Source organism: Lepidothrix coronata, unplaced genomic scaffold (genome assembly GCF_001604755.1).
Source record: "Lepidothrix coronata isolate B3197 unplaced genomic scaffold, Lepidothrix_coronata-1.0 Scaffold262, whole genome shotgun sequence".
Classification (NCBI taxonomy): domain Eukaryota; kingdom Metazoa; phylum Chordata; class Aves; order Passeriformes; family Pipridae; genus Lepidothrix; species Lepidothrix coronata.
Window position 1 is genome coordinate 725069 of NW_016690442.1, and position 25960 is coordinate 751028.

The 25960-nt window shown below is 41.5% G+C and overlaps 1 protein-coding gene and 1 long non-coding RNA gene across 2 annotated transcripts in view; one reads left to right on the top strand and one right to left on the bottom strand.

Annotated features, from left to right (window-relative positions):
• Nucleotides 1-950: 950 nt before the first annotated feature.
• LOC108507585 lies at nt 951-7973 on the bottom strand. The gene is made up of 3 exons (XR_001878192.1): nt 7878-7973; nt 3493-3620; nt 951-1119 (listed from the first exon to the last, which is right to left on the bottom strand). It is a non-coding gene; the product is annotated as an uncharacterized LOC108507585 (long non-coding RNA).
• Nucleotides 7974-14166: 6193 nt separating this feature from the next.
• ESRRB (estrogen related receptor beta) overlaps nt 14167-25960 on the top strand; it is a 130550-nt gene continuing 118756 nt past the window's right edge. The window contains exon 1 of the mRNA XM_017835709.1: nt 14167-14265. Within this exon, the coding sequence (XP_017691198.1) occupies nt 14264-14265 (2 nt within the window). The 5' untranslated portion in view covers nt 14167-14263. The remainder of the gene's footprint in view (nt 14266-25960) is intronic.

Here is a 25960-nt window from a genome sequence, read left to right on the forward strand (position 1 = left end):
ATACCGTGGCCAAGCAGGCACTGAGGACACTGAGGATGCACTGAGGCTTAGACAGCAGCTGAGGGATAAAAGGGTCTTTGGAAGAAGGCTGGCATGGGAAGTGGACATGTGGAGTATGTGATGCAGTGGAGGCTGTGTAGGCAGTACTGCCGTGATAGAACAACTGGAGGCACCTCACTTACCTCCTTTCCTTTTTTTTCTATTTTACTGTTCCTTCCTTATTACTCAGTTTTGAAGATGCCTTTCACTGTCCCTCTGCTTTTTAAATGTGCTCCTTGTGCATTTATTTTGTCTAAATGCTTATCTGAAAGTATTTTTCCAGCTCACTCTGTGCAGGAGAAGGATCCAGGCTTGTGGGCATCTTCCTGCTTGCTGTGAACCTTTCTGTAGCTGCTGCCGGTGTTTCTGCTTCTTCAACAGTTCCTGGAGACAGCCTGCTGTCCTCCAGTGTATGTGATGAATATGGCTGGCTGGCTTCAATACTGTTGTCCCCTAGCACAGTGCTGTCTGTATAGGGCTTCTAGGAAATGCTCTTGCTTATTTGTCATATCTTTAAGGAGCTGATAGGTGGTATAGGACTTGTATTGTTTTTTCTTACTGGGAAATTTCTGTCTTTTGCATTTTTTCAGAAGCACTGGTGTTTCTCACACTTTCTTTGGTTTTCATTCTTTTGCTCCTCTGTGATGCAGAAGAAGCAACTAGGCATGTTGTCTCAGGTCACCTCTAGAGGCAGGAGACATAACTCTCCTTTCTGGTGATTCCAAGACAGGACAGCAAAATTCACATATGCTCCCTCTCTTCTCTGGAATCCCATCTCTGAGCACAGTGCTTAATGAAGCATTTCCTACATTTCCCTTCTCCTGGGTGAAGACAGGAGTGGGTCTATCCTACTACATCTGGAAAAAATCTGTGCTGTAGATCACTCAGCACTGAGAACTAGTCCTTTGTAAAATACTTCAAAAACAGCACTTGATTTTTTTGCGAGTGGTTGTGGCAGAAACAGAGACAGGGAAGTGGATGTCGGGGCAAGTCAAGCAGCAGAGACATTTTAAATGGATCTTGTAGCACCTGTGTCCTTTGAGAACCACAGCATGGAAAGGTCCTTGGTTCATGTGAATCCTGATGGAGAACAGAGAAGGGAAGCAATGTTGGTTTCTGAATAAGTGAATAAATGCTATGTGCTAAATGAGAGACACAGTCTGAGTGCTGAAGGAATTCAGCCTGAAGTCAGCTGCAGAGATACCAGCTAACATACAAGCCAGGCTGAAAATATTTGATACAGAGAACAGTATAAGCAGTTAATGACACAAGGATTTGGAAAAGGAAATGTGCTCTGAGGTACAATTGCTCTGTCAGCTCGAGAGATCTAGGCCCAGATGGGAATCCCAGATCCTTCTGCCCAGAAATACCCGATGTTGTTATTAATTAGTATGGAAATATTTTCCTTTCTTGAGAGAGGGCTGTTGAATTGCCAGTGGGATACTGGGTGTGTGCATGTGTGGGGTAGCCTATCAAAGTACTATTAATTAGGTTACTTCCCACTGCTGTTGACATGCTGTGGAAGGGGGTTGTTTGTGGGCCAAAATAAAAAGGAAACAGAAACTGAAAGACTGCAATTGAGAATGAAAAGCATGAGGCAAAAAAGGACTTGGGTCGGACAAAGCACACAGGCTGAAAGAGGTATATGTAAAACGACATTCCTAAGATTCCCAAAGCAGAAGATGAGAAGGATGAGAAACCAGGATATGGTTAGAACCAAAGGGGAAACTCCTTTGAGACAGCAGCAGCATGGGTTGGACACAGCTACAAAAGGACTGACTGATCCTGCCTTGTTACTGGTTTTGTTTTTCATACTTTCACAAATTTGGCACCAAAGCTTCCTCATGTCAGAGCAGTGATATTTTATGCCAGCTGTCACTATGAAACAGGAAAGAATTCGGATGAGAAACTTCCTCAGTTGTAGGTTACCTTCCTTGGCTGGCTGGGTCTCTTACCCCCTTCCTTTGGAATGGGATCTTTATCAGCTTTGATGAATAATCATAAAATACTAATTGGAATATTTGCTTGGCTTTCTGTATAATACTTTAACCACTTTTATCAAGGTCTTTTTGTGGTCTCTAGCTCTGTCCTTCTGATCATATTGTGTTCAGCCCTGGGAGAGTCCAGACACAAAAAATGCAGCATAAAGAGATAGTGTAGCCCAGTATCTAAGCAGTAGGTGCTGCATTTACAGTTCCAAGAGTGCCAGAACCAAGAAAGAGACAAGGAATGTATGTGGCAGTATGGGTTAGAATAAGTGAAGGATCTATTCACAGAGGGGAAAGAAAACGGAGCAAGTGGGTTACCTAAAAATACCAATGCAGGCTCCAGGCTCCCTTGCAGAGGGAAGAAATCAGTGCAGTTGTGATTATTCAGAGAAAGTGTTTTGGGTTTGCAAAGGAGGAGGAGTGGAGTGATAAGACAAAGACACAGCATTGATACCTCATATGGGACCAGCACAGTCCAGAGCTATTTATCCTATGATCTGACTCTAGAGAATGTAGCTGTCTGCTGAATTTTCTTCCAAGAAACCTGTCTAGTAGGAAGTTGAATTCAGAACACGCAGAGGATCTACCAACCCTCCTTGGAGTAATATAGCATGGAAGGAAAAAAGCTATCCAGGTTGCAACCTACCATCATCATGTCAAATCCTCAAGCCCTAAGAGATCTAGAGTGAACAGAGGTGGTTTGAAACAGAGAAACTTCTAAAGAGAGGCATTAAACCTAGAAGGATAATTTGGCTTTCAATTCCAGAGGTTTGTGCATAATAGTGACAATTTATCAGCATGTGAAAGATTGCTGCTAGCCCATGCGTATCTTGAGGGCCAAGGAAACTGTTGGCCCTGAATCTGCCACCAGTCACAGAATCCAGGAGCACTCATGAAACCCTTGCCTACTCTCTTCCTATGCTCCATACAAGTCAGAGCAGGGTTGAGGTGGGATATACTCAACAGCAAGGAGGGATACGGCAGCACAAGAGTGAAGCAGGAGAAAGCTGAGTACTGCACAGGTGAGGGGTCCTGATTCCATATCCAGCTCTTTTTTGCCTTGTTTGATTGTGGGTATTGTTTGTTTCTTCGTTTTTGGAGGTTTTTTTAAAGAAAATTAAATAGGGATCATTGTGTTCCTTAGAAAAATGTCTTGTCAGTTTAACTTGAATTTATTGTTAGGCCTGCTTTTTGAATGGAATACTGAGAATGTAATTGCACTGGGTAAGTCTGTGTAACTTTTGAATCTGTTATCTAATTTCAAATGCATTTTGCACCCAGTCAGAAATCTGCAAGGTATTAAGTTCACACAAGTTACATGAAATAGGTGACAGGTAGAGACCTTATTATTATACCTTAGGGAAAGACTACAGAATGAGCTCAAGCTTATTAGAGTCCAGGAAATCCACATGGGACAGGGACTGTCCAAATGCCCCAATTACAGAAGGGTTCAGTTGAGGCTCACATCTTACTGTGTGTGCATTAGAGGATCCATTGGTTGGTCAGTGTCTCTTGCAGATTCTCTAGCAAATAGTAAGGCATGAGCTTCCTTCTTTCTGGACTTTCATAATGCTCATAATTCATGTGGATTCCCTGGAATTTAACGAGAGGTGAGTAACAGTGCAGCCTCAGTATAATGCAGTTAAAAAGCCAGTCAAACACAACAGAGAAAGCTATTGGAAACAAGGCATCTTTGTTTCAGATAGAAGATTCTTAAAGGAGTTAAGTTGAAGTGCAGATGTAAAATTGCTTATGTCTGTACTGATGGTATTTTCTGCCCTCTAACTTATGTGTGCCCCCAGTTTTCATTAGACTCTTTGAATACTGTTTTCACTGTGATTTTGGATCCCAGTATAGTCAAACTGGTACAGTTCTGGCATGAATATTACTTTAGTATGGCATACTTAGTTCAGCATGGCTTCTTTGGAGATGTAAGCTTAACTAACATAAATGTGGTTATAGTTACATAACTTTGTTCAGTGCAATATTCTGTAAAACCATTTCTGTGAAGTGGGATAGTTACAAAAATGATGCTGACTAGGCCTCAAATTACAAAGTATTTTCAGTAAAGATCATATTTGCATACTTACATATGGGTGGTGCTTAGTGTCAAAGGGCCTAGATTCTGAATAGTGCTTACAATAATAATAATAACAACAATAACCTAAAAGAACTACAAGTCTGTCTGGGGAGTCACCACAGCGTGTCTGTAATTAGTTGAATTAAAAATTATCATTTATGAGGCATCTGGAAACACGAAGTCTCAGAGATGAACAGTACCTATGTAGTCATCTCTGTCATCGCATAACCTTAATGACGTTTTTGTCCATGAACTTGCTTTTTGCTTGTTCTGTACCACTTAATAAAGGTAATGGCTGAATGGATTTTATTTACAGTGTTGCCATTACGTGGACCACTGAGGCTGTCCATTACTCACTTAACAATGTTTGCAAGGATAATAGGTAACATTTTGCAACCATAATGTACCAATGCAGAAGCAGTTTCCCTGCACAGACTCACAAATTCTGAAAAAGGAGCTGTAACAAGAGTTTGCATTTATGGAGAACCTGGTGAGCAGTTCAGGGCAAGGGACTGCTTCCTCATGGCTTTTGGTGTCAAGTCTTTTTTGCTTGTTTGCACTTTGGTTAAATTTTTCCAGAGTGAGTAATAATTTCTCCAAATTAGTTCCACCATTCAGAACAATAGTAGTTAACATAGAAGATTTCCAAATAATTCCTCAAAAACTCAGTGTTTTGTTAAATTTTGTAAGAGAACCACTGAGATTTAGGAGAGTATTTTCTAGGGAAATTTGCTAATACAGTTGAGAAATATGAAATACCCCATGGCTACAACCAGCAATCCACCTGCCTCCAAATTAGAGCCTTATTTTCTGCCTAGTGACCAGTGAGAAAGTGAAAAATAAATTAACTTTTTTTTTAAACATGATCTGCTTTTTATGAAAACTTAAGAAGGAAACATGAAAACATTTCTACAGACCGTATATTTTCTAACATCCCATTTCTACACATTTAAAAATGTGAATTGTGTCATCTGATAATGTGGCAAGAAAAAATTTCTTTGGGAGAATGATGCATATGTAGCACAACAGCTTTGGAGAACAGGCTTCCAAAAAGAAAGTGTTAGTCTGTCCTGCAAGTTTCCATGGGGTTTCACGAGGCAAATGTATCCCAGGATCTCATGGCAAGGCACCTGATGTATTCAAAAGAGAGAGGTTCTGTTCTCATCTATACTAAAGGTGTATTTACAGGGCACAGGAGAACAGCGTGCAATGATAACTCAGATACAATCTCATGGTGTTCTGCATTTGAATTAATATAGCCTGGATCTCATCTGGATACAAAGTCCACATGAATGAGGCTACCTTTCTGCTAAAATCCAAACCAGCTTGTTCAGAGCATGCTTAAGTAGCTGCTTATAACTTCATTTTGCTAATGTACCCTTATTCGCTGTGTGACACAAAAATGGGACTTCTCCTGGAGTTCCTGTTACCTGGCTGTAAAGTGCTTTGATACTGCCACCCTGCCTCGCAAACACACAGCATCCAACACTTCTGGCACAGAGCTTACTTTCGCACAGAAGTGATAAAGGAGGTTTTTTCCCCAAGCTTGTAAGCACAGGACAGTTTTCTGGTACATGATGTGTCAGGGAAGAAGCTACTGTGATTGCTTTAGATCTTCCTCTCTATGCTCAGTGGGGAGTCGCAGACAGGCCATGTATGAGTGAGTGTGTGTGAGGCCATGCCGTGACACATTCCTCAAGGGAGGGAACAGATGAGGAGCTGGGCCTCACCTCCCAACAGCAGCAGGGCCTTAGGCAGAAGCCATGGAAGGGACTGGTTATTCCAGGTGAGGACAGGTCCAGGTGTGGCAAAAGTACAGACTAAAGCGGCAACAAGGAACCGAGCAACCAAATGTCTGCATCTGGAACACGGGCTCGACAGAAATCTTCCTCAAGCAGCTGTTTCCAAAGGGCTTTTGGTAAATCCAATTGAGGTTAAGAATTTGACAGATATTTTTCCCCTCCTCACTGTTAAACTTTGGCAAATGAGAAATCTTTTTACAGGGGATTGGAGGGCGGTGGGGAGGAGGACAGGAGTATGGAGGACAATATAGCTTGCCATAGACTGTGCTATACCTGTTCTCCAGCTCAGGTTCCAGCAGCTTTGAATACCTGTCATGAACTGCAGGACATCTTTGTGCCCAGAAGTGACCCATAGCACTTCCAGGAGCAAGAAGGGGAGAAGGGGGGGAGCATGCCAAGACTGTTGGCAGAGAAACTGTTGGAGTTTTGGCTCTTTCTCAACCTTGCAGGCTGTTGGCTGGCAGCATGTGGCTCTGTCTGGCTGTGGGGACAGTTGTGGTGTTCTTGCCTGAGCACCTGGCACCTTATCCTGGCACTCCCTGATGCTGCCACCTCTCTCTCTACTGGGACCATGTGTGTGGCCCCCTCTCAATGTTCTCTCAGCACAAAGCATCCTCAGACCAAATCCTGAGTGACTGAATCAAGCAGTAAAGCTCTGCAGCTACGCAGACTTCCCCTGCAGCTTGTCCACTCTCTGTGTGCTGTAGCCTTGCTCCTCCGTCTGGGATGAGCTCAGTGCTGAGGAACTGAGTTTCTGATGGCCCGGAGAGCAGAGGAAGGGATCGCTAAACCATTTTGCGAAACCCTTTTTTACTGCATATATGGGTAACTACTTTGAAAGAAAAGGCTCTTGCCCTTTTTCCCTTTCCTCTCTCCACTGTCTTGAAGAGAAAATACTCTGAGTTTTAAGGCACTCCAGGCTGCAGGATAGGAATTGTCCTGGTCAGGAGAGCTTTCACAGGTGACTGGCAATGCTGAGATGAAAAAGGACTTGAGCTGATGAAGTGAGGAGGCAAAGGAGACTGCAACAGAATTGCATTAAAGAGGGGGAAACCACCTCACTTAGATTGCTAAAATGAAGCTGAGCCAAAGCTCATCAGAACTTGCTATGGTTAGCCTAAAGAAAGAGAGACAATGGAGAGAGGGATACTACCTGGGTCTGTGCACATTCAACACATTACAAGGGCTTACAGCTCTCTGCCAAGGGCCTCCAATGATAGAGTGCATTCAGAAGTGGTTTTAGATGGCACAGAGCTGTGAGGCTTTAGCTGGAAATGCAGATTCCCGTTCCCGTAGGGGTGCAAGTGAACCTTGTCGTAGCTTTATGTGCTAGAGAGACTTCTGTGAGGGTAATGCTTAGCTTGCCATTCTGTGTTTGGCTTACCCACAGTGAGGGAGTGATATTATGATGGTAGAACTTCATTGCCAGTGAGGGAATTGAGGCAGGCACCTACATACACATTGCTGTGTTTGTGAAAGTCATGTGTGCCCTTAAGTACCTCCCAAACACAATGGTTTAATTTCCTCATCAGTCAGGAGTTGTAGGTAGGGTTTTGGTGTAATCTGTGGGAGAATAGTCTCTCCCATAGTATCAAGACAGTTACTAATGCTGTTCAGGGTTATTTTAGGTGGCCTATATTCTTCCTACCTGTCCCTGTGGCATATCCAGCCTGGCACAGAAGCCCTGGCAACATCAGCCAAGATCACCTGCCAGGAGCACTTGCTTGCCTAGGTCTTGGGTGCAAAGGGAGAGCTACTGAACGAAGCAGATTTTTTCTATCTCTTGTGAGACATTGTGGTGGGTTGATCTTAGCCAGCTGCAAGCTACAATTCCTACAAGAAATATCCACCTGCTGCACCGTGATCTCGGCAGGGGCGCAGAGGACTGTCTGTTCCGGCACCTGGAGAGCCTCCTCCCCTCCTTCTACTCTGACTGGGGTGTCTGTGGAGCCATTTCTCACTCCTCACCTGTGTGGTGTTTTCTTCCCTCTCTTAAACACATTTTCCCCAAGCACCAACTACCATCTTGGCTGAGGGGCTCAGCTGTGTCCTGTGGTGTGTTGGTTGGAACCTTCTGGAACAGTCCGTGTCCAGCACAGGGCAGCCCCGGCCACTCCTCACAAAGACCACCCTGCAGCCACCCCACAGTGAGCACCTGGTCACAGACACCTGATGTGGATACACTGAGTGACACTTGGGTGATGGTATTTTGCAAGGGCAGGAGCTGTACCTTCTCCTTCAGACCAGAGAGAATTCCAGCCTCAGGGCAGGGTTGAGGGCTCTTTCAGACACAATTAATGTGGCTGGGAGATGAGGCAGGACTGAGATGGATGGTGTTGCTTTGGAGAGAACCACTGCAAAACTGGTCTTTCCTCTCTTTGGAAGCTGCGGAACTTATGTTGCACATCGCATAGCTTGCATGCAGAGGGCTTCTCCTGGAAAAGCTTATTCCTTGGCTGCAGACAGAACATCCTCTTCCTTTGAGGAACTTAATCAGTTATCTTCCTTCTTTTTTATTTTAAAAATGTATCTTTTAATCGAGCAAGACACACAAAGAGTATGAAACCTTTCCCTGGAGAGAAGAGAGAGCACTAATAGCCCCCCTGACACTCACATTTGGAAAATGGTGATGATTTTTCTGGAGAGCTGAGCTAACAGTCTGGCTGTAAGGAGTTTAGATCTGGAGCCAGACATCATGGTTAGGCCTGTCTGTGGTTATAACAGAGTTGTTTGGGTTCTGTAGAAGCTGTCTGAAGGAATTTGAATTAAAACAAGAACCCAAGGGGAAGCTCTTTCTGGCAATCCTGGTCTCTGATCTGGCACCAGAACTGGCTTAAATCTCACTCTGTCCTCCTTCTCCTGCTATCAAAACTGCTACCAGCTCTTTTATGACAGCTTAACATGCTTCCTTTCCTCTCCCACCACGGCCAAGGTCACTGAGAACATGAAACAGTATCTCTTGCCTGAAGCCGACCTTAGTAGGCTGCCGGGCCGCTTTGAGATTTGTCTGAGTGCACAGCTAATGCCCTGCCAGCACAGGTGTGGACTTGCTGGTGCTAAACAAGGTCCTGAACAACAACAACAGTGAGGAGTTTCTGCAAAGCATCCACAGCAAATTGAATGTTTAGAATGTACTTGCACAAACGATGGAATTGACAGCCCAGCATTGGAGAAATTCATTGCAGCGTGCAGTTTGAAGGGGGTGATGGTGGTTTCCAGTGAGCAAATATCGTGGTTACATAATTTAGGCAGGAGTACACCCAAGAAATCTTTTTTTCGTTTTTTGATTTTTGCTGGGTGTTAACACACAAGCTCTTTTAGGCAAAGGCTGTGCAGTAGTAGTGAAAGTTTAGGAGGGATCTAAATGAGGCAAAGGTAGAAGGGAGTGTGTTATCATACTCTACATGATAGACTGACAAAAGGTAGTGTGTTCAAATGTAATGTAGCATATGATTGTCCTACTGCTTGCAGACTTTAGTTTAATCAGATTTTATTTCTATGTGTACATGTAGAACTGAATGCTTGCTCTGAATAGTCTCTGAACGCACTCTGGTATGTGTTTTGTTGCTCAAGCCAAGCTATTTTTCATTAGTGCATTGTTATTACTGGTGGACTCAGCAAAACAAGGGAGAGGAGCATTCCTCTGTGCTTGCTCTTGTTCTTCTTGAAGCCAATGGCATAACCTCTGCTTGAGCAGCCACAGATGGTGCCTCTCCACAGTGTAATTCTACAAATAGCTATGCCAGGTGAAGACTTTTCTCTGTCTTCAGCTCTGAAAATGAAATAATATATTTGAGTGCTGCCTAAACCAGGAAAGTTCCTTATTCCTAGCCTGACGTGTTTTACTTGTAGCTGTTAAAGTTTGCAGGTTTCCCTCTGCCAAAGAGCTATTAGAGTCCTAATCTTCAGCTGGCAGGCAGCTGGAGAGTGGGGACATCTTTAGCTGGAATAGCTAAATCTGGTAGGGGACTTCTGTTAAAATCTTAGCCATATTCACATTCCTGAAAAATAGCAAAATATATAGGAACTAAAGAAGGAGCAAAGTTTACGAGAGTATTAACCGAGCAGTGTAGCTTCCCCTGCTGATGGCAGAGACTTGACACGGCAACATGGTATGCACCATCCAGAGGGTACATGAAAAAACTGGATGCAAACATATGAACTTTGGCTTCAGTGTGTGCAAAAAAAATTTCCGGCTATGGATATTGGTAGCACAGGAGAAGAACGTTGAAACAATATGACGTTTGCAGCATTAAAATGAAGTAAGGAAATAGAACAGCTAAACTTCTAGCAATAATATCAGCATTTCCCTCTTGAGCATACCATTTTTCAGAGTATCCGCTTTATATCAAAATGCATAGTATATTTAACTACCTATTAAATCAGATCTGAGAGTCGTACTATGTGTGCCAAGCATTCAGAAGACAGTTGCTACTCAAACTTTTTCGTTCTTTTATCTTTTAGGTCTTATTTTGTTATTTTCACAGTCTTGGAAAAGTGGTTTTTCGATGTTAATGTCCTTTATGTAAAAAAATTTATCATTTTATAGTATCTTTTTTGGTGTTTAAGTAGTCCCTATTTGAAATCTGTGCAATTCACACCTCACTAAAGCCATCAGAGCACTAACACAGCTATTCAGAAATGCTGGGTTTGTTAGGCTCTTTCAAAGTAGTGTGACTCTGATGAAGAAATATTTTCTTGTGTGTTACAATTATTCTTCATAGTTTGTTGCTAGCCTTGGAAACTGCAGAGCTGACTTTCAGTTTATCTTTTAATACTTATATTCCTACCTGCATTTCCTGATCTAAAAGCAGCAGTGATTCTGAGCTCTAAACTTACAGCATGTAAATAAAATGTGCACCAAAGCACCTTGAGACTCACAGGAGAAGGGATAAAGATTATCTGTGTGGTTTAACGTGTGGGTTCAGGGAATTGGAAGACTCCATTGATTGGATCAGTATTTTCAAGCTTCAAATTTTTTTGCTTTGTCCCTATATAAAAAACGTATCTGTGAATATTTGGGTTTCTTTGTCATTAAAAGGAAACTATATTTTGCATTCCTCTATAATAGCTTATATGCACCTGGATGAATTCTGCCCAGATTTATATGTGCAAGGCTCAAACTGTGTTTGAAGAAAATTAAGTTCTGAGATTTTACTTCTGCCATAGACTTGAGAATCTGAGACTGAAAGACAGGCATATGATGAAAATGTCCCTAGCAAGAAACATTTTAAAAATACCTTCCCAAACCACAAGTAGAAAATACTGTAAAGGTGCACTTGCACTTTACAACGTCTTGAACTTTTGTGCCTCAAAAAAAGAGTTGAGCCTTTATAGAGTCTACAAGTTACCAATGTTGATGTTTTTCCCTATTTTTTATTTTTAATGTATTTGAAGGTGCTTTTGAAATCTTCTGGCTTTCTTTTTGCAGTGTTTTAAGTGGGCATTCAGTCTTATGGCCTCTGCTGTTGGATTCTTTCCCTGCCTCGCCCTGAGTCTGGAGTCTGGAATTAAGTGGTGTTTGTGCACAAGAGTGCTGGCAGTGGGGGTAGGGATCTTGTGTTTGAAGTTTTATCTAAAGCAGATCTTCTCTGGATCGCTGAGTACCCCACTGGGGAGCAGTTAAAGTCATACATCCTGCTGTCTAAAGGCAGAGAGGAAGGATGGAGGAATGCTGACTCCATTCAAGGTTCATTCACACTAGCTAACTGTGGCATGCTGTCAAGTCCTCATCCCTTCATTCTCTATGCAGAAAGTGTATGCCCAGGTCTTGCTCTACTGTATGGATATGGGATGCCAATGATAAGCACTGGACATGGACCTAAGAACTGAATAGAGCTTTCCAGCTACCTGCTTGAGATATGCCTAAAGTGTCCTTGTGATTTAGACTACATTGTGGGCTTTCCCACAGTGGTATCAGTTTGGCCTATAACAGTGTGATGGGGCAGGGATGATCCTGCTTTATAAAACACAAAGCTTGACAGAGTGGTATTTGAAGAACTTTAGATGTCAGCAATATGTAACAGCAAAGAACAGTCTGAAAGTGGTAACACATTCAGGATCTATGTGACTATGCCTTTGTTAAAACTGAGTTTTTCAAAAGATTTGGATTTAGGTGCCCATGTTTTGGGACCTTGTTCTACTATGTCTCAGTCTGATTATTCTGTGTATTGAGCATCTAAAATTCCTTCCTATGGCAATGGGAAATGTAAAATGTTTTACAACTCTCAGTATTAAAGCCCAAAATATCTTGTAATAGTCAGCCCAAATGAGAGGACAGAAATAAAATTTTTCTTTGTTTGTCAGGTAATTTTTGATCTGAGATCTGATTCAACTAGGTGAAGGACCAGAATCCAGCAGACAATTGATGGTGTGTTTCCACACTGGAGTTCAACCTGTCAGATACTTTTCTATTTTCCCCTTCTTCATTTCTAGGTCTTAATCTGTAGATATCAAAGTGCTTTAAAGCACAGTATTAAGTATTGTTATCTCTTGGTTTTTTTAAAGCTGGGGGATATGCAGCCATAATAAAGTGACAAGCCAGACTTCACACAGGGCAGTAGCTCAGCTGAGGAAAATAACTAAATATCATGAGTCTTTGCCCAGTGCTTCATCAGGCCCCTGTCCTGCAAAAAGGACTTTTTTTGAAAAACTCATTGACTGAATCCTAACAGCTTAGACACAAAATATGCTGGCAAGAAGTGAGTTAAGCATGCAGTAGGATTTGGCCCAAAAAGAGGAAATTACTTTTTCTTGCTACATAATCAATAGCTCCAGCTGAACTGAGATCTTGACTATGATGTGATGGGTCCTTGGCTTGCTTTGGGATAGCTGCTTTTGTTGAACTGACTTACTTTATTCCAGCAACAGCAGCAGCTGCAGTGTGGTGTAGACATGCCTAAACTAGCTTATTATTATTATTCAGGTACTGTTAGCCACTGAGCCAAAGAACCATGGAGTTCAGCATGGGCTTGGTGCCTAAGGATTTTATGCTCCTCTTTATAAGTTCGCCATTTCTTTACCATCTCAGCTCAAGCAAGCCTAGCAGTATGTTGAAAAGAAGGCTGGTAGATATGGTACTCTCTCTGCGCTAGTACTTCTGCCAGCAGAGCTGGGCATGGTCCTAGGGTTGATCGTAGGAGATATTGCCAAAGGTAGCAGCATAGTAAAAGCTGTTTTGCCTCCCTCTGCCTACTGTTCTCCCTCTTCTTCCCCACTCTTTCCCTGGTATTTATCAGAAGCTGCCTTGCCTTTGAGTCCTTTTGCTATGAAACTGCCTAGTCATTAAGGTTCTACTGGAGATCATGAATATCTAGAAGCTGATGCAGGCTTGGAGAACCAGCTGCAGGCTGGAAATGTTATTGGGCTTGCCTGACTGTGCCTCTAACAGGAGAACCTGTTATGGGAAAATATGGGGAAATATGGGAACATATGGGAAAATCCAGCACCATTACCCCTACATCTATTAACGAGGACCACGGCAGAAGCATTTGTGATGTGTTCTCTCAAGTCATTGCCCAGATGGTGGGCTCCCAGCTCGCCCTCAATCTGTAAAAGAGCTTTGCTGATATCTGTAACTCGTCATTTTCTCCTGGCAGCGAAGGACAGAAGCAGGAATGAGGGTTCAGGTTCTTGAGTGCTAAGTAACTTCTGCTGAGTCAATAGGGGAGGTACAATCACTGCCCTGAGTTTTGTTTGCATCAAATAGTGTTTGTAGGCAGAGACCCTAAGTAGACTGACAAGCTGTTAAATTGCCAACCTACCCACTAGTTTATTCTGCAGCAGAAATACAAGCATGCCTGGACCAACCCCCAGAACTCATCTCTGAACTCCTCTCTCATTGTGTCAGAATTCCCAACTTGTTTTTAAAATGGCATTTATTTTTGTTAAATTGCAAAAGTCTTGGATGCAGTCTGCTAGCTGTGCTTTCCCTCTCCTTTATGCATTGAATTTTGTTCATTTACTTTACATGCCTCAAGTTGCTGTAATGCTGCTGGGAAAGTAATTGCCTTGCACTTTCTCTTTCTGATGCCCACGGGTGACTGTGGGGGACTCCTCCCTGGGCACAGTGCAGAGTTAAAAGCCCAGCTTTTGCTGCCTTGCTTAAGACCTGGTTATTTCTTTTCTTTTTTTTTTTTTTTTGTCAGCTGCCTGTTATATCAATCACAGAGCTGGGATCTATTTATAGGTTGGGACTCAGAGTACTGTGTCCTAGTCACAAAGAGAGGCAGAGACGCAGAGGGGACTGTCGGCTGGTGCAGGCAGAACCAAAAGATATTTAATCAGCAATTAGAAACACCTGAGGGCAAGGGAAATTCTACTCCAGCCTCGAGCCTCATCTCTCAGCCCGCAGCATGTAAGTAGTGAACTTCTACCTTTTATTGCATTTTTGGGCTTGTTTTTTGGTTTGTGGCTTTTTTTTTTTTTTGGATTCAAATGTTGCTCTGCACCAACCCTTTTATCTGGTCTAAAAATTATGGCAGCATCTTGATATAGTTAAAGGTAATAATTTTTTTTCTATTTTCACACTGTCAGAGGAAGGTCAGTGCGACCCACAAGGAGAGGAGTTGGTTCAGAACTTTGTAGAAATCAGGCAGTTTCACTATTTGAGTGTGGCTTTTTCCTCTGGAAATAAGCAAATGAAAGTTTGAGTGGAACAGTTTTGTTTTGGGAATAGAAACGGTCAGGTTTGCTGGCATTCCAAAAAGGTCAATGTATAACATAACTCTGCTTAAGGGCTTACCAAGGACAGGTGCTATTTATCCCATGCTGGTAAAGGCAAACCTGGAAACTTCAGCAGTCCTGTCTTAAAAGAATCAAGCGACACCCTTTCCTCTGTTAGAAAAAAACCCACCCCCCAGCTTCATATCAAATCTTCTCTTATCAGGGAGATGAAATGAAATTTTGCTTTTACTGAAGGCATTTATCATTGAGCAGTTGATGTTTCTTTAATTTTAAAAGTCCCAAAGCAACTGAAGTCTCTTCAATGACAAAAGAGGGGTGCAAGTCTTTGCAAAGTCGGCACAGTCACAATCAAAGAAGGAACTTACTCTCTCATTGTCAATGAGGTGTTTGCTTTAAAGCAGCCGAGATGCAAAATGTTTGCACAATGGTATATTTTTAGAGTATTTTTGTTAACACAAATATGAAGAGAGGGAGAACAATAACTAGTCAGCAATTGGGGTTTTTTAGTAGCTTTTAGTATAATATTTTTGTCAAAATAAAAGAGGTTTTTCTTGTTTCATATTTTTGTCTCAGATGTTTGTGTTACATCTTTTTACAAAATGTAGGGGGTTTATTTATTTTTAAGTCTAGAAAAATGACCTTGATTTCCTGTATTATGTCTACCCCCAAAACCATCAATATTACAATTTTTAATTTTGGTATGTTAAGTTTTTTAGTATAAATTTCTAATTAAATATATGTTCTAAAAAATTCCTCCCCTGCCAATTTAAAAGTAACAACAAATAAAATGAAGCTAAACTTAAAATAATTTGGAGGAACAAGTGTCTAATAAAAACAGGATAAGAAAACGAGAGCTGTCTCACAGTTAAAATATCAAGTCCTGAGAAAAACACGATAGATGAATTACTTGGACTGACTGTAGAAAGGTGAAAAATAGGCTTGTTCTTTAGTCCTTTATTTTCCATTTCTTTGATGTACATTTTATAATACTCAAAGCATTTAGGTTAAGTTCTAGGAACAAAAAATACTGACCACAAATTAATACTTTCTAAGTTTTTAGCCATTGATATGAATACTGTATCATTCAGCTAGAATTCCTATATAAGGAAGGCAATGTGGATAAACAAGGTAAATTAACATACCCAATTAACATACCCAAATAATGCCCAAAAAGATCATTACAACACACCGCTTGCTATGAAGCTTCCCTCCCCCAGATAAAACAAAACTGTGAGACTGATCATTCTCATCACATGAAACTTCATTTTGATTATTGAGGCTTTTTATGTTACTTAAAAATGAATGTATTTAAATTATTTAAGTCCCTTTTTTGTTTGTTTTGCCATGATATTAAATTTATTTTTCTCTGTGATAATGCAATGTTATTGTGTAATAAAGGGAGAGCAGATTTTTCTGAGAGGCATTAAAGGAATAAAATTGCTGACTTTGTAACTAACAATCTATCATATAGCTAGTCTGAGGTCCCCCTAAAAATTGAAAACCAAGAGACATCACTGAAAAAATATATTTTCTTGTCTACACACAAAGAAATATCAGCATGACTATGCTAGGGAACTACTGCAAAAAAACTCCTTCACTTACCATACATTTTTGCAGAAATCTGATCATTCCCAAAGAAGTCCACCAAGTATAAGGGATTCAGTCTTAAGAATTTATTTGGATAATTCAGTAGTTGCGTCCACATAATTGCTGGACTTCATCCTTCCCTTTCAACTGTGTGTGGGTCTTTTGCCCTGACATATCTTTTTATTACTGCATTGGAAAAAAAATAACAAGCACTTACTGTCCTGTGGCATGCCAATCAATGGTTTATAGGACCACTTATTTGGAGGAAGGGAGTTACTTGTGGTTAAAAGTAAGACTGATGCATTATGTGGTAGAAAGTGTTTGTTATTTAGTTTCTGCTTCTCTAATGATTCACATTTTGTGGACTGAACACCCTATCAACCTCCAAACTGACTTACTGTACACATGCTCTTGCATGATTTTTTTTCGTTCCTTAAAAAAACAAATAACAAACATCTTTTGTTTCATCCTTGTTTTATTTGTTTCTTTGACTGCAAAGTAATGATTGACATGCAGGTTCTCTTTTCCACGCCTCTCCTTTCATTGCTGAGTATGACATCTCTTGGGAATTATAAATAAAACCTGTGCCAAATCTGCTGCACAGGTGTCTGGAGTACAGCATGCTCAGGTGTCTCACTGTAAATCCCTGGGAATATGAAGTAAACACCACCAAGATAAAAATACTTTTCTTGAAGCAATTCTGTGTTTTGAGGGGCCTTCTGAATAAACCCCCCAAAGCCAGCAGCCAGTTATTAAAGACTATGTAGCTATCTCTCTCTCTTGCCTTTTTTTATCGCTTCACCTGTACATCTGTCCATCTATTTCTCATCTCTCTATTTTTACATTTCATTATGCTATGCTTGCTCTCCAGCTCTCTTCTTTTCCTTTCCTGAAGACACATTTCTATCTGGCACAGAAAATAAACTCAGATTGCGGGTAGTTATGTTAATCTAATTCAATCCTCTGTGGGTTAGGAGTGAAATTCTAATAGTGGAGCTGTTGAGGGCTTTTTTGTTAATGGCTTGGGGATTACATTGAGTTAAAGGCTCATTTCCTAATCAAACAGAGAGGGAGAGAGTGACTCCGAATATTTATGAGTCTCCCAGCGAGAGTTAAACATTGAACTCCAAAAGCAGGATTTCAGTGCTGCAGAAAGAGTTAAACCCCCTCAGGGCTGCTGTGGAGAGGGGAGAAAAAAAAAAGGAAACCAGTTAAGCCATCAGCATTTTTAACTGCTGTATAACTTCAGTTTGAGAGAAAATAATCATCTCACAGAACTAAAATGGAAACCATAGCAAGATATTTAAAACAAAGTCAAGTGATGCTTCAAAAAGGCTCTTCTTCAGTGAAGAAGGATGCACGCAGTACATGCAGCAGCCTAATAGAAACTCCAAATAAATACTCCTATAAATGAGAAGGATTGGAGGGTGGTCTGTCTTTTTATTAATAATGCCTGGAAGATACATGATTTAATTTTTTAATGCTTTTTATTTTTGGTTCTGCTTAACTATTGGCTAACCTTTTCTTAAAAAAAAAAAGAAAAAAAAAGAAGTATGGAAAGGTCAATATCTAAATTATTTTACTTCTGTTCTGTAAACTGGTATCTTTGAGGTATTTTTTCTGTCCTTCAGTTTAGCTGGAGACTTGCATCAAATAATATAGTTGGAGAACTGGATTCTCTGTGACAGGAATGATTGACCAAATTAATGCTTGATTGCTTTTGTGATGAGTTCATCATACATGCGTGGGCAGCTTGAGTAGACCATGCTGTTGCTGAAAACAAGCAGGCCTGCCTGCCTGCAACAAGCCAAGGACCTCTGTGTTGCTAAGGTCTGGTGTGTTGTAAACTAGCCAGCAGTAGACTTTTTTGCCCTAAGCTGGGACTCAAAAAATCTGTCTGCAGTAGGTGAACTGCACAAAATCAAGACTGTGCTATGATCCTGCCTCTCTTCTGAAGAGAGGTCCTGGAAAGGAATGGAGATAGAAACGTGCTGTCTTCTGACACGTGACCAAGTCATATCTTTGTGTTCCTCAGTTTTCCTGTCTGTAAAATGATACATGACTGCCATCAAAATAACTCCAAGATCTACAGAAAAACAACTTTATGTAAATCCCAAGTGGCTGATTAGTCCATGGGAAAAACTGCAAATCACTGACATAGGTGCATAGCTTGAAAATAAGAGGGGTTTGTACTGGAAACAGGAGTCGCACTTCACTTTATTTGTTGTTGTTGTTTGGTTGGGGGGGGGTTGTTTGGTTGTTTTTTGGGGTTTTTAAATACATTTTGTACAAGCCACCAACAAGATTTTCTGATTTTGACACAACAAGCAGATAGAAGGCTAGTGTAATTCTCAGGTAACATTCAATGGTGCTGTCCTATATACTAGGTCTGAATTTAATCTTGTTGACTCTTCTGAGATGAAGCTCCAGGTTTATTACTCAAAAGTGGTAAACTCTGGCTAAAAAAGTAAGTTACTCTTTCATTCTGGAGCCGTGTGTATCAATGGTCATCCTGTATACACCAAACTTTTTGTTTTTGCTGACATGTCTATCTGGATGTAGCACCTTGAGGTAAGAATTGGCACCTTGCCCTAGTTTTAAAATTATTTAAAACTGTGACCTGATGCGAATGCCTGAGGCCCCGTTCTCTTTGTGCTCTGTGCCTGGACCTGCTGAGGAGAGGACCATCAGCTAGAGTGTACTTTATTAAATGCATTTGAAATACATAATAATTGTGTTCTTTCCCTCTAATAACTGGCGCCTACAGCAGATCACTTTGAGACAGGAGCTTTCTGTGGCTGAGCTGAAAACTGTATAATATTTTTTTCCTGCCTTCCTTTCCTTCCCATCCCAGTTTTCTTTTTGTTTGCCTCAGCCTTTTCCTCTCCTGCACTATTCTGCTGTGGCCATGACCTAGCAGTTTGTACTTAGATCTCTCCTGTTGACCTTTCAGGCAAAATACACTTCCTTCACTACTTTTTGTTCTTTCCAGTGCTATGCTGAATCCTATGAATGACCTGCTGCTGTTTACCCTGAAGGTACCGGCATTTCAGTGCAGCTTTGCCTTGCACATAGACAGTTTATGAAGAATTGGGGAACTGAAAACTGATCTTCAGCTTTCCCACAAGCTATATAGAAAGCTATTGTGTACTTGCATGTCACAAGTACTCAAAAATATAGTAGTGTAGGAACTTCAGGAAAGGAAATACTGCAGCTCTAAACTTTTAAAACACACAGTGTAGTTGACATGAAGTCCTCAAAGTAATGACAGTTTTCAAGTCTCAACACTCTTGAAAGTCTTCAGAAAAAGGGCTGCATCTTTAGGGGAAATTACCTTTTTTAATGGGATAAATCCTGCAACTAAATCTTGCTGTGTAGATACTAGAAAGCATATGTCCAGCATGTATGACAGGAAAGCATAAATGGCTATTTTTATTCATTAAGGAGTTGCTGCCCTTTCCTTTCCCTCAACCATGTGAGATGCGAATGATCCTACTCACAAGAGTTTCACGGTACTCTCAGAATGGATTCTCTTTCTCTTCATAATTGTGTTTGCTGGATCAGCAGGAAATATATTCCACAAGTTCTTGTTTCCCCAGTTTCCTGTGATCACCTGTTTGTAGTAGGCCTGAGCCAATGACTGGTAGCTGTGTAGTAAAATATAAGCATTTAATCAACATCCCTCTAAAGCTCACAGGACCTGGAGTGTGACTTTCTGGGTGAGGAGAGAGGCTATGTCTACCACCAGGCTTGCCAGACAGCTTTCTTTTTTTTTTTTTCCCTTTGTTATTCATCCTCAGGCCTTTCTTTTTCCCATGGGCCTCCTGGACTTCTTATAATTGCAGTTACTCTCATTGGCAGCTTTTTCTACTGCTTCCCTTTAAACAAGAAGTTCTTCCCTGTTGCATCATGTACCCATGGCCTAGCGTGAGGGACTTCAGCATTTCTCTGTTGGTGATGTGAACTAATGTAGATTGGTGAAGAGCTCACATGAATAGGATTTCCTCAGTCATATTGAACCCACAGCACTGAGAGTATGGCAGCGCTGAAATTATAACCATTGGCAAATACCGTCTTTGCATGGGAGAGGGCAGCAAGGATTTTCTGTGTGAAACATTGGCTAGGAAAGGATTACTTGCATCAGCATCCTCTCTAATGCTTCACTTAAGAGTCATTCTAGGAGCCTATCCCACATCCCACTACTTTTTAGGTGGAAACTTCTTTGTACAGGTTAAATGTGTTCATGGCAAATCTTTACACCAAGTTGTTTGTTTCACTGTTGTTCTTTACTTATAGCTCTAACACGGACTCCTTGTTCAGTCTGAGTCCCTTCCTGATGAGATGTGTTTTGCCCATTTTAAATGGAATTTCTACTTGCATTATTCTCCATGGTCTATAGAGAACTGCACGACCATCGCGGAACTCTTCATCTTACTGCAGGCTCTGAATGCAGTCCTGCTTTGCCTCTGGTAGCCCCTATTCCCTTTTTTACATTGCAAATAATCCCATGATCCTTCCATTCATTCTTCCTGAGCTTTTTCCCCACCCCTCTTACTCTTTTTCTGCTACATAGGATTAAACTTCAGTTTTGTGGTATCTAATTAGGTTGTACTCTTGTGACTCTCTGTAATGACTGTTCATGCCATCTACTGCCTATGCAGCCCCTTCTGTGAGTGTCAGCTGGTGCTCTGGGACTGTCTTATTCTCCCTGCACAGAGAAGTAGTGGGGGATAGAGAGCTACGGTTTCTTTGGGACCCTCTGTCCTGTACTAAGAAATCAGATGCGAGGATGCCTCCAAGTGCTCCAAGAGCAGTATATATAGACATGTTATTGCTGTGCTGAAGTACTGGGTTGGCAATATTGTGTTCACCTGGATACATTACTTCTAGCTCTGCAATCTCTCCTGTCACGTGGGCTTATGGAATGTGTGTTTAAGGAGGGCAGAATTAATGGGGCTGCTGCTGTGTTTGTGAAGGGTTAAATGATGGGGATGAGAGCCACAGCTTCTCATGGGGAATAAGGACTAGCCAGAAGAATTGATTGTCTTGGCTTATTGATCCTTCAGGAAACAGCACAGAAGTGATAATGCTGTCCCTGCCACTTTGAGGCACTTTGTAGCAGCAACATCCTCTGTTTATCTAGGATAGTGCAAAGGAAGAGCTGTTCTGTTGCTAACTCATTCCAGAAAAACTCCATGCTAGACGTGTTAAGTTTACCACTGGTCTGTCTGCTCCCAGGGAAAGGTGGATGAACAGAGGTAGCGTTGTTATTTTATAGTGCATAATGGAGATTGGCTGCAAATGGTAGTTTGTGAGTTGCTATACTGAGTTTTTGCTGGCAGTATCTTGGTCTGTAGTATTCTATGAAGTCTCAGGCTATCATGTCACAGGATATCCATCTCTCCCATCATTTCCCTCCCTTCATCTTTCTGGGCCAATTGACAGTGACCTGTCAGTTGGTCTTGCTTGTAAGTTGAAACAGGGTGGTTGAGTGCTTTTGGTCCTGTGATCCCAATGCGAACTCCTAAGCACCTCTGTGGGCTGATCAGTAGTGGATGATAAAATATCCCACCTCCTTTGCACTGAAGCGCCAAACCTGCCCTGAGAAGTCAGGTATGTATTTCTGGCCTCAGGGTGGCAGCGGGAGAAACACCCACCTACTGCAGGAGCTGCTGGAGGAGAGCAGTGCTTTTTGTCTGCTTAGCTACATCATCCCTATAGATGCATGAAACATATTCAAAAGCACAGCAATGCAGAATGTCAGCCCTGAAGATCTGGTGGGTGCTTCTGCAACTATGGGCCTACAAGAGGTGGAGGCCCTGACTGTTTCTGGCTCTCAGTTGTCCTTGTAGCACAGTAGGCTGGGGGAAGTCCTCTCACACTATTGGCCCTGAGGTACCAGCTGCAAGCAGGTGATGAACTGGGCTTGGCTTACACCGTTAGCTGGACCACCGCTGATAACTGCAAGATTTGGACTCTCACTTGTAGGTGCTCCCTACTCTTTTTCTCTCTGCTTTGTATTTGAACATGCTTTACACCATTTCTCTTTCTGGATGTGTTGTTGTGTTTTGTGGAATCTCAGGCAGGTCTCTGCAGCTTCCCATAGCCAGGTCAGTAGGCCAAGAAAGCTTGGGACCATGTGGAGGGTATTGCTAAATCTCGCACAAAGCCAGGAGGACCAAAAGGCTATTGTGAAATGCTTTTTTATTAAGTCAGGCCAGCTTATATAGAGATATGCAAATAACATACAGAGCCATTTAATTACCCTAAATATCATTTCTATACTTCATCCTCTTTGATGTTGCCAACAAATTCATTGCCACACTCGATATTTGACTTTACATCTCCACCATGTGAAAGGAAATGATGAGAAAAATTGCAGTATTGTTTTCAGAGAAGAAAAGTGCCTAGACCACAAGGTTTCAGGGAACAACTAGAAACTAATGCCAACTATTTTCTTTTTTTTTTTTTCCCCGGAAAAAAAAGTGAGTGATATGAATGCATACTAGAATGTATAATTTTGTTTATTTTGGGACTTGATCAGTGGTTGAACATTCGAGGCTCACAATACTGAATTTAATATAGTATGCAAAATTGTATATTATGTAATATGAAATTATCATTTGCTACTTAATAAATCTCATGCTGTGACTGTTCTACTTCTTCTTAACTAGTTCTCAGATTATGGTTATGGGTTGTACTGGCAGCTTTGGCTTTTACTTCCATTTTGCTCTTCTTGTTTGTATCATGACACATTCCCTATTGCTGGGGCTGCTGCGTTTAGCCATGAGACAGCTTCTGTCTGAAAGAGCTTCTAATGTGATTCAAGACAAGAGACTACCAGGGGGTAGGGTCAGGCACAAAGTCTGTGGCTAGAAGAAAGATGAGGGTAGCCGAGATAGGAATTAGTGGTAATGTACTGCTGAAAATGTGGCTTCTTTGGAGTACAGGTGGCTTTATTTGATGCTTTACCAAAAAGAGCATAGGTCTTTATTTTCCTGTGTAAAACCTGCCTAATTCTTTGCTTTCCAAATTAGCACCTCTACTTTCTTAGCTAGGAAGAGAGCTCTGCTACACGTTTTCGATATCTTTATATTTGCATGTGTGTTTTCCTTATTTTTTCAATACTGTAGTTATCTTTTTCTCTTTTAAAATGCTTTATATAAAACAAATTAAGTATCATTTCACATAAAATTAATTTGGGATTTTTTCTGTATCATTCAGTGGCAAAGTTATGAATGGATTCAAAAAGATACCCTCAAAAAGGAATTTATGGGACACGTAGACTCCTCAGCAGCAAGTACAGTTTGTAGTTTAGAGGGCTGTCTAAGCCACAGGATGCCAAGATACTGATTGTGAGGTCTGCAAAGGTGCAGTAAGGTGAAGAGCAAGGAAAACATTACCTTTCTTATAGTCTTTCCCTGAGCACATGTTTTTGCTTGATATGAGAGATAGAATATGAGACTAGGTGACAACTTCACCTGGCATAGCTGTCCCCATAACTTTTCTTGCAACTGGATCCAGGGTTGTCACTCTTTGCAGTTCATTGTTTACATGATACTCTGTTACAAACATGTAGTATCTGTATTTTGGGGTACCCAATCTTGCTTATCCTGAATTCTTTTTTGCTGTTATTGGTAGTGTTTCTAAAGCTGTGAAAGTCCCTAGGATAGATAAGCTATGCCACCTTGAAAGTAGCAGTGAAGACAAGATCGCAGCCATGGAGCAAGACTGAGCTAAGCAGAAATGATGCTTCCTGAATTTACCCTTTCTGAACAGTACTGTGTTCCTTCCCACTGACAGAGAGGTTCTTGTGGTAGAATTTTCAGGGTGGAACTTAGGCCCAAAGGGAAAGAGGCAATGGATTAGAGAATACTTTCATGTATTTATGTTGAAGACCGCTTAATGCAGCAGCTGTGAGTTTGTTTCAATGTATAACATGATTTACTTCTTCAATGCATAGCTCTGCAGAAGATTTGGTCACCAGATGGGTTTTGGTTTGGTGGTGTGTTGAGGCAGAGGAGCATTGCATTACTGTAGCATTAGCTTTTGAAGGTTTCTTGAAGTAAATGGTCACTACATTAGAACACCCAGCAAGGCCTTTGCCATGCTGGTACTTGTTCCTTTAAAAGTTTGACATTGGCTTCTAGCTTCAGCTGTCCCATGTGTGAGTGAGAGTCCCATGTGTGTGCAATACCTTCCTTCCACAGTGCAGCATGTGGGAACACCTTCCCATATTTTACCTGACAGAGGAGCATTTGGACAAGCATGAGATATTTTGCTTTTTAGATAAGAGTCCAATGTGAGAAACAGGAAGGACCACAAACATTTCTGCCCTCAGTGGTTATATGGTGCAGCCTGCTTCTTGTGTCCTGTGAGCCCAGAGTCCTGAAGAAGTGCCCTGTTACCCATTGAAAACTGTTGCTTAGTGTTCTGGCTTTTTTTCCCCCCCCAGGATTTCATGGGCGTACCTCAATACAGCCATCTGTAAACCTTTAATTGTCATCATCATCATGGCTAGGCTTCACGAACAAAGATTTGGGAAGGGCTCTACCCACATTTGTTGCAGGCTTGTTGGTGGCTAAAAAGGCCAATACAAGATAGGCATGTCCGGTTGCAAAATTGTAAACCTGTGTAAATGTGGAAGCTCATATAGTCTCATGTAGTTTTGTTGCTTAATGTATGTCTTCAGTAAAACATAAATGCCTTGGGGCTTCTGAGCACATTTACTTTCATGGCCCAGAATTCACCTCTGTGGTGAGAGGACAGCTTTGCATTAATTTTGGGAGCTAGAAGAAACCAGGCAAGGGGTAGCAGTGCTTCTTATCTTGCTACAAATGTAGATTGTAATCTTTTGCATATGTCAGTACTTTGCATTGGTAGGTACTGACATGGATGGGAATCAACCCAAAATCTTTTACACTGAAGTCTTGATAAGCCCTCTGACCTTAAAAACTCATGACAGGCCTGGAGTGTCAGGGAACCATGCTAGCTTTAGCTCTCCATCCCAGCCAGAAATATTCACAATATCTGACTATCAATAGTGTGGGGGAATTATGTGACTATGAAGACTGATTTGATATTGTACAAACATCTTTTTTACCATTTTCTATTTAAAAACAGAGCCAAGCAGGAATTTCTGCTGCTGGTTTCCCATTCATCTGGGAACTGCTGCAACTTCAGTAAAGGCATGCTTCTGTGGAGAGAGGACTCAAGCTGCTAATTTGACTGTCGGAGTTTATTTCTGGAATGCAGCAGTGTTTCACCAACAGAGCAGCTGTCTTGGAAACACTTACCACATGGGGTCATTTTCCTCTCTGTGTGTAATCAGCAAAGCCACCCCAGTTAATCTGAATCCTTTTAAGTCTCCTAAACTAGACCATAGGGAGTGCAGAGAGGTCTACAGGACTCTGACCTCCTTCACTTCCTTCTCCTGTCATTAGGGAAGACAAAATAGTCCCATGCTTCAATATCCCTTAAAGGGGAAACCTATAATCTCTTCTGAGCATGGCAAACTGTTTCTAACAGTAACATACTACTGATTTGGGGGGAGATGTTGGTCCTCCATTTTCTGTGGATATTTCATGACAATAGCTACACATCTGCTAGGTTTACCAGCTATTCCAGGCTGTGGAATCAAAGCAGTCAGAGGTGGGAAAAGCTTCTTGGGTTATTGCATTCTTTTTCTTTTGTTTGATTTGCTTTGCTTGCATAGCTTTCTTCTATCCTTGTTCACTTCTGGGATGACAGTTCCACAGGTCAATTCCTTCTGCTATGAG